The sequence below is a fragment of the Momordica charantia genome (assembly GCF_013281855.1).
Source record: "Momordica charantia cultivar OHB3-1 chromosome 3 unlocalized genomic scaffold, Mcharantia_2.0 BLBB01000003.1, whole genome shotgun sequence".
In the NCBI taxonomy this organism is placed as follows: Eukaryota; Viridiplantae; Streptophyta; class Magnoliopsida; order Cucurbitales; family Cucurbitaceae; genus Momordica; species Momordica charantia.
This window is the reverse complement of record NW_028275161.1, coordinates 16786541-16795270: the sequence shown is the minus strand read 5'-3', so window position 1 is coordinate 16795270 and position 8730 is coordinate 16786541. Positions and strand designations below refer to the sequence as shown.

The 8730-nt window shown below is 34.4% G+C and overlaps 1 protein-coding gene across 3 annotated transcripts; it reads left to right on the top strand.

Moving 5' to 3' along the window:
- The first annotated feature begins 417 nt into the window (after positions 1–417).
- On the top strand, positions 418–8358 carry LOC111012620 (Mo25 family protein). 3 transcript variants are annotated; one of them, XM_022286835.2, is made up of 11 exons: positions 421–839; positions 3229–3390; positions 3693–3811; positions 5215–5289; positions 5923–6016; positions 6331–6390; positions 6789–6857; positions 7305–7403; positions 7676–7720; positions 7809–7911; positions 8007–8358. In XM_022286835.2, exons 1-11 carry the CDS (start codon positions 720–722, stop codon positions 8078–8080), a joined length of 1020 nt encoding a protein of 339 aa, XP_022142527.1. In that variant the 5' UTR covers positions 421–719; the 3' UTR covers positions 8081–8358. The 3 variants fall into 3 exon arrangements, with proteins under 3 accessions (XP_087977951.1, XP_022142527.1, XP_022142525.1); XM_022286833.2 differs by having other exon boundaries at positions 3226–3390; XM_088121825.1 differs by lacking the exons at positions 7809–7911; positions 8007–8358 and having other exon boundaries at positions 418–839; positions 3226–3390; positions 7534–7688.
- The last annotated feature ends 372 nt before the right edge of the window (positions 8359–8730 follow it).

The window sequence follows — 8730 nt, the reverse complement described above, 5'->3', positions numbered from 1 at the left end:
AATGAATAAAATTGTTACGTTAAAATAACACCTAATAAAAATAGTCTAAAACTGCATTTTATTTTTTAATGAGTAGATAAAAAAAAGGAGTAGATATAAAACATATAATATTTACCAAAATTTATACTAACTTTTATCAAAGTTAATAGTTAAACATAATTCACCAGTAATTGACATTTATTATTCTTTCTTTTTTGAGTGGAGGTTCAAATTTCTATATCTCCAATTTATTGTACTAAAATAACGTTTTTTAAGTAAAAATATCTTTAATAAATGGTAATAAGAATAAAATAATGTACTTTTAACTAGATCATCGTAGTTGTTTTATTCATTCAACTAGGTTGGAATTAATTTAATTAATTTTTATTCTTTTATGTAAAAACATATTAATTGGAGAATTTGCCACATTTTCCTAATTTTCTTAGGAATACGAAGAAAAAAGGGGAAAAGAGAGATGAATTTCTGCACCTCTGATCTATCAGCTTCATCTGTGTAGCCCAAAAATCTGGTCCATACAACCACCACAGAGAGAGCAGAGCAGAAAGCCCTTGGATTTACTGTACTTCGTTCGAAGCATTTCAGCAAAAATAGGAATCTGTGCGTCCGGACCTGCTCCTTCACGGGGAGCCTCGTCGGTGGTGCAGAGGCTCTCGCAAAACCAAGATCAACAACAACAATCTCAAGCCGCGCCGGTTTTGGATTCCCAGAATTCGAAGAAGATGAAAAGCCTCTTCAAACCCAAGCCCCGTACACCCATCGATGTCGTCCGCCAGACCCGCGATCTGCTTATCTATACAGACCGGAACCCCGAGACTAAGGAGAGCAAGCGGGAGGAGAAGGTCTGATCCGTGTCTTTTTTTTTTTTTTTTTTTTGGTTTTTGTTGCTTCTTAGTTGAGATTCGTACTTTGGGTTTGTCTGTTCTTGGGTAATTTTGCTTTGTTTTCCTGTGTTTCTCTGTTTCTGGGGCGGGGAGGAATTGGGATCATATCGATTTTTTATGAATTCTGCCCTTTTTGCTTCTGGGTTCTGTGAATTGCGATCGAGGATGTCTTAAGACAGTGTTCATCGGTGCGCTTGGTTTTGAATGGTTAAGTTTTTTTTTTTGTTTGTGATGGTTCAAGGGGAAATCAACTTAATTTTTGTTTTCCTGGTGTTCCTCGTTATTAAGCAGGCAGCTAAATATACTCAATGATAGTTTAATTTCGTTTTGGTTTTAGTCTTTAGCTATTTATATTGATGTACAAAATGATTGTCTGGATTAAAACCATCTAATTATTAGTAGTTTGATTTCTTCCCATCATTCAAGATTTAATAGTTATGTTTTCAGAAAAAAGAAGAAGAAGAAAACTCCTGCTTAGATGATAGATCCCTTTTGTGTCCAAAGAATAAATAAAAAAGATCATCTTTGGTTAAAAATTGTAATGCCATTTATCCTAGGCAGATTTCATTTCGGAATGTGGTGAGAAAGGTCTGGAAGGAGTGCCTCCTGTTAGATAGCTTGATTTTCTAAGGGGGGAGGGTGGCCGTTCTCTTGTTGCTTTTGTTTACATTTCGGTGGAAAGGATTGGTTCTTATTTGGTGAAGTGGGTGAGACTGTCGGAGATTGTCTAGGGTGTTGAAAAACTGATCAGCAAGAACTTAGTGCTTTTTCATAAATGGCTGTGGTCTTTTTTGTAAGGGACTTCTTATGGCACAAGGTTATGGTGACTATCTTGGAAAACCATCTCTCATCACCCTTTACTTTTATCTGAACTTTGGCACTTTCCCTTGGATGACAGGGCCTGTATTTGGTTTTGGAGAATGTATCTTTTTAAGACTCCTATCATTGGATTAACTTTTCTGTTTATACACTTGCTTAATTTGTAATTTTATTAAATTGCATCACTCACCCCTTCCTTTTCATCCCTTGCTTTCTCTTTTCTTCAGCTTCCGGTGAAACGTTAATGAAGAGGAGTTAGAATATTTGTTATTTTTTTTAACTTCACTTAGGGGTGTCAGTGTGTCCTTTGTCTCTGGTCTAGCAACTGTAGAGTATGGAGTTTGCCTTTCTCCAGAAGCTATTTTTCAGTCTTTGGATTCTTCTACAATCTTTATTATCCAACAATGCAGTGTTGTACATAAAGATGAGCCGTATGATTTAGTGAAGGTTGCTCTCTAGTGAGATTTAAGTGTGAATCAAATTCAAAACAAATATATGGATGAAAATCTAACAAATTAATTTAAAAAGGGAAACAGAATAGTTTAGAAAAAGTTCAAGAGTGGTTTAGCACAGAAAAAAGCGTTAGAAAAATTAAAGTAGGCTGAGAAGGGTCTAATATAAAGAAGTGAAGGAAAAAGGTGTTTTGGGGAAAAAGACAGGATGAAGTAGAACCATTCAAATTTTTGAATGAGAAAAAGATGGTTGGAAAAAGGAAAAACAGAAGGAGAAGAAGAACAAGAAGATGATGACTTTCTTCTAACAGTTGAAGGGTGATAAGGAGGACATCAAAGACAATGATTCTACTTGCTGTTTGGAGGATTGATCAAAGAAGAGATTTCCTTTCTTACCTTTGGAACCTTGCAGAGGATGAGAACAATGCTAAGTCTGGTTGAGTTCTTGGGCTGGCAGCAATGGACTGCTGCCAGCAGTTATGATTTCGGGTATGAACAGAAGCTCAGAGGTCTACCTTTCAAAAAATTTCCTTGTTAATTTGATATTGTAGAGACTTCCAACCTGATTGCCTCACCATGGAATTTTGTTCATGGTAACAAAGTGGCAACCATGGAATGTGCCTTGATGTGCATGCAATTGTTGCAGCAGATAAGACGTGGAATGCATAAGTGTGCTCTTGATGTGCCTTAACAACACATTTATTAAGACGTCTAATATATTATTGCTTTCTTATCAGCTGCTTTCTGAAGATTATCTTATGATGATTCTTATTCTCTCATATTTGGAAAGCTAATTTATCATCTGGATGTCTCATATCATAGGAAAGTGTTATAGAGTTTTGTTGAAACAAGAGGAATTTCAATATCATTGCTAATTGTCAAATTTAGTGCAATGATATATTATCTGATATCTAGTGCATCTGGGAAATTTATATTTTGTATTATGCTCTGGGAATAAATCAACTTTGATGTATTGTATTCTGATTGTGCTTTTTTGATTCAGCCGTTTTGTCTATCTCTTATTTTCAATTTTAATATTTTCTAACTGTATCTGTCCACTGTGCACTTTTCAGCAGATGTTAGAATTAAGTAAAAACGTCAGGGAGTTGAAATCAATACTTTATGGAAACAGTGAATCTGAACCAGTTGCAGAAGCATGTACACAGCTAACCCAGGAGTTTTTCAGAGAGGATACACTTCGGCTTCTAATTAAGTGTCTTCCTAAATTGAACTTGGAGGTAAGCAGAATGAGGCCTATTGCTTGTTTAGACTTTTATTGCGAATTCTTCAGTTAAACTCTTTTGTTTTGAGTGTTACTTATGTGGTTTCTTCTTGATACTCTTTTGAGATTCCACATTGATGTTCTTGGAGGTAAGCAGAATGGGAGCCTACAAGAAAATTGCTTGTATAGGCTTCCATATGAAATCTGCATTTGAAGTGTGAACACTTGTTTATTTGTTTTATGTTTGTGCTTTCTTGTTGCTACCCTTCTGAGATTCCACCTTGATGTTACTCGTCGTGACATGTTTACATTTTGTAGACACGAAAAGATGCTACTCAAGTAGTTGCAAATTTACAGAGGCAACAGGTTCAGTCCAGATTGATTGCATCTGATTATTTGGAAGCAAACATTGATCTGATGGATATCTTGATAGCAGGGTAACCAACTGATGATTTTTTTCTCCTGTCATAATTCTCTATTGTGAGATTTAACTAATAAGCGGAATATTTCTTTTTCCCTCTCTAAAACTGCTTTTCTTGACCACATTTAATCATGACTAATTCAGAAACAAATTATATTTGGTTAACATCTCAACTTCGAACTAGACCTTTTGATCTCTTTTTATCCTAAAGCCATGATTATACCATGGGGAAAAGGTTCTCTCTCTCATACTCTCACATGTAGACAAAAAGTTGATGTGAGCAAGGGATGAGATCAGATAACAATTTTCTGAATGTGGAAACCATTGTTTTAAAAGACATGGTTAAATGGTGCCTTGCTGTCCTAAAGTGAGGCTAGGCGCAAAATGAAATGTTTCTCCATTCTTTAAATTTAATTATTTAGTTATTTTTTCTAAGAGGAACTAAGAAAGTAAATTAGTTAAAAGCCTAAATCTTTTTCATTTATCTAAAAAAACATAAAAACTCCGAGCTGTTACTATGGCTAGAAGTTCAATTTTTGGTGGTTTCATCAAATGTCACATGTTCCCTTCAATGTTTTTTTTTTTTTTTTTAAAAATAAAGTTATCGTGTTAGCCCTTAGTTGGTATAAATGCTTTTATATACCCCTTTCAATATCTACACACTATCTCATATCTAGCTGGAAGGCCTTTTTGTAATCCAGCCTGTGGAGCCTTTTTGTATATTTTATATCATCAATGAAATACTTGTTTCTTACAAAAAAAAGAGAAAAAAAAAAGAAAAAAAGAAATGTCACATGTTACAGCCTTGAGTCTTAATTGGTTCTACTCTAAAGAGTTGCTCATAGATTAGTTAACTTGTAAGAGATCTAGAATTTCATTATTTAGGTCATCTCTGTAAAAGTATCGGAATGGGTGGATTAATTTTTTTTTGGGTATATAGTTGTTTTTCATAAACCAAACACCAGTCCTTGATTTTCCCCCCCTCCTCTTGTTCAATATGGTTTCTTCTTGTATTGTTGTTGATCACCGAGCCTTTGTGATTAGTTGTCTTCGGGTTCATATACAATTGTTGCCCTGAATTCATCTAAAGTAGCTTATCCTATTTGCACCACAATCCAAGGAATGCATAATTTTTAAGAGCTTTTGCATACTATTATCAATTAAATGATTGCATGATTCTATGGGAAAGTTGAGATTGGTAAATATTGTATTTTCTTCCATTTTGAACCGAATATCGAAAGTAATTTTTCTATTTATTGAATTATAACATGAATAGCCCATTTTGCATCTTTTATTGTTTGCGTGTTTTTCTATACAAATTTATTTTATGCTCTTCTTTTTAACTTTATAGTTTTCAAAGTAACTTCGCTTTAGTTATTATCTCATGATGGTCTCTCTCTTCTTTTTTACATTTTATAGTTATGAAAACACAGACATGGCTTTACACTATGGTGCCATGCTGCGGGAATGCATACGTCACCAAAGTGTTGCTAAGTAAGCTTACTTATTACTATTGATTAATTCGAATACTCTTGTGTGAAGGACTTTCTATTATGCTGTACCATATTGACTTAGATTTCTATTTGTAAGTTGGTGTTATTTGTTTGTTATGGTCATGAAATGATAAATTATGATATTTATTGCCATATCTGAAACAAATTTCATAAGTGGGTGCTTTCTGCATAATTAAAATGAAATTTGGGCTTGCTATATCAGGTATCAAGCTTCACAAACGATGCTGAGTAGTGCAGTCCAATCTGTATTAGCTTTTGTCTTTCGAACTAACATGCAGTAGTATCTCTAGTCTTTTGAAAATTTATGAATGCACCAATCATCTTAGGTGAAGGTATGATGATAATCCCATATATTCAATATAGTCTACATCATCATATTTTCTTATATACAGATCAACCCACAGTTTATTATCAATGACAGTCTATTAGAATTTAGAAGTTTTGCCATCAATTTAGACTTCAAAAGTACATTTTCTTTTTTAAGTTCGCTCATTTTTTCGTCAAAGTAGTGTCAACATACTTCTGAAAGAAATTTTTAGATTCTTTCAAGTTTCATTTGAGATAAAGATGTTGATTCTCCTCAAGTTATGACAAGATTTTCAATTCTTTGTAGGTATGTTTTGGAATCGCAGCACATGATAAAGTTTTTTGATTATATTCAACTTCCAAATTTTGACATTGCTGCAGATGCTGCTGCAACTTTCAAGGTCGTGTTTTATTCATAAAACAAACGATAAAAGATGCTTCTCTTTTCTTGCTTCCTTTCATCTCACTCTTGGTGCATTTATGTTCTTTTTATACTACTAAATCCTTACTTGCTTTCAAATAAATAATGTAAAATAAAAGAAAGAAGGCAAAGTATGCAGATGATACATGTTGGTTGTTAATAAAATATTTATTCTCCCTTTCAAGAAAATACGCCACAGTTGAACTTTGTTTTATTTTTATTTTTGGCAATACATAGACGTGTTGCATCTCTGCAAGAAATGTCATAGTGATGCTATATAATACTTTGTTGCAGGAATTGTTGACTAGGCATAAGTCTACGGTAGCTGAATTTCTTTCCAAGAATTATGACTGGGTAATGTGTCTTTTCTTCCTTGAAGCATATCATGGCTTTACTCTTAGTCTTCTGCTTTAGTCATTCTGTTTCCATTTATGATTCAACACAATCTCTCTGTGTAATGCTCATCCCAGTGAAATTTATTAGAAAATGCTAATCTATTTCATAGTTTTGGAGGGTTGAGATCTAAAGTCTTATCACCTTTCTCATTCAGTGCACTTCTTTTTTGTTTGTGGAATTCGGTTAAAATTTTCTCGGGAATTTGGTTCTCAGTTATGTCGTCTTTAGGTTATTATATACTGGATGGTTTTCTTCATCTTTTATACTGCAGTCCCCACATTAACTCTGCACATCTTATACATTGGTGCCACTGGTGTTCAATATTGGCTGCCTGCCTGACTTCTTCACTGGTTCAGTTTTTCGCAGAGTACAACTCAAAGTTACTCGAGTCAACTAATTACATTACTAGAAGGCAAGCTGTAAAGGTATGATTACTTAGAACACTAAATTCTTTCACAAGCAAAACACTGATTCTGAAATGCGGATTTATGTGAAAGGAATGTGTATATGCAAGCAAGCATTTGATTGAGTTGAATGCCACTCAAGATAATACTTATTTTGACATTTGGAAAAATATTGGTGTTGTTTGTGCTTGATCACCTCTCCCCCATCTCAACATGGTTTTCCAATTGGTGATGTGTATTATTTTGGATCGATCTCAGTCTAGAGTACCATATTGCAAGTCTTTTAACTTGGTTGCTTAATGCTATCATGTATAGATTAGCAAGGCCACAATTTTTGCATTCCAGCAAAATTTCATAATTTTCAGCATATAGTAACTTATATGCGAAGGTCATGTTTATCTTTGTCAAATCCGTGTACAACCCTGATAACAACATTAATTTCTCAATATATTTGTATATTTGTTTCAGCTGTTGGGGGATATACTACTGGATAGGTCAAATTCAGCTGTGATGACACGTTATGTGAGCTCTAGGGACAATTTGAGAATCCTTATGAATCTTCTTAGGGTAAGCGTACGATCTTATGTTTCATATTTCTTATTCATAAACTCTTTTAAATTTTTAATACTAGCCTCTCCTCTCATTTCCTTCTTCCCTCTTGTGTCCCTCTTAATTTCTTATCCCATCATCATCACAGATAGTAGATTTCCGTTACCCATTCGAAACGTGCTCATATATGTGTGTGATCTCAGTTTTCGTATGTTCTAAGTCAGGTGGAGCACTTAAGCAATGTTTATATGCGAAAAACTGTGTAAACTCGTAAATTCTCTACTTTGCAGGAGTCGAGCAAGACCATACAGTTAGAAGCATTTCATGTTTTTAAGGTAATGGTCTCAAATTTGTCTCTCAAATCAACCTTATGATGATTTTGTGCCGGGGTTTCCACTCAATCCGTGTCTAAATCTCGAACAGCTTTTCGTCGCGAATCAAAACAAACCTGCCGACATCGTTAGCATACTCGTCGCGAACCGAAGCAAGCTTCTAAGGCTGTTTGCTGATTTCAAAACCGATAAAGGTACAACGTAATCTTTGAATCATTTTACAATGTTCACTAAAATTCTCTTGGCTCTGTTCTCTCTTCTACCATTTTTGTGTTGCTTTTTACTTCAGAGGACGAACAGTTTGAGGCTGACAAAGCTCATGTTGTTAGAGAAATTGCTGCCCTTGAACCCAAAGGCCCATGAGAGAAGGAGGGGTTGCCTTATATGAATATCTTGTCGTTTTTTCCCTTTTTTAGAAATCCAATTTGGTTGTCAATTATATAAGCTCAACCAGCTCTCCAGATGATGACTTTGATTAAATGTTTTTACTACATTAATAATGGGCTTTATATATATATATTTTTTTTTGGCCTTCTTTTTTGCTTCTTAATGTTGTATTCTAATGGTTTCGATATGTATGTATATTGTAGACACTTGATTGTGCACAGTATATAAATAAAAATTTTATTGTTTGAGCTGCATCCTATGTTCAGGGATGAGTCGTGATTAGTCAAGGTGCGTGCAGTCCTATTTACCCTTTGATTGTGAAAAATAACAAAAGTTATGTATTTCCCAGCTTTTCAAGACTTGTAGTCTAGATTTTATTTGCTTGGCTTCCCAATACTTGCTTTGACGACTTAGCTCTTGAAGCATGTGTCTATCAATACTCCAACATTCGAGGGAGCGAGACTTCAGTATTGAAAAATGAGGAATAAGGGGAGAAGGAAGAATGAAAAGGGAGTGAGTTCTTTTTAGTTTCTTTTTAAGTTCCACTTGTCAAGTAAAATCGAGTCTTATAAAAGATGTTACTTTACGAGGGAAGTTCCTGGTCGAGTCTTTGCAAGTTCATGCTT

What these genes read in the sequence shown, in the direction of transcription:
- LOC111012620 (XM_022286833.2), top strand. Translation starts at nt 720, where the DNA reads ATGAAAAGCCTCTTCAAACCCAAGCCCCGTACACCCATCGATGTCGTC. An exon ending in AAGCATTTCATGTTTTTAAG is followed by an intron (nt 7,721 to 7,808) that starts GTAATGGTCTCA and finishes AATCTCGAACAG; the next exon opens with CTTTTCGTCGCGAATCAAAA. An exon ending in TGATTTCAAAACCGATAAAG is followed by an intron (nt 7,912 to 8,006) that starts GTACAACGTAAT and finishes TTTTTACTTCAG; the next exon opens with AGGACGAACAGTTTGAGGCT.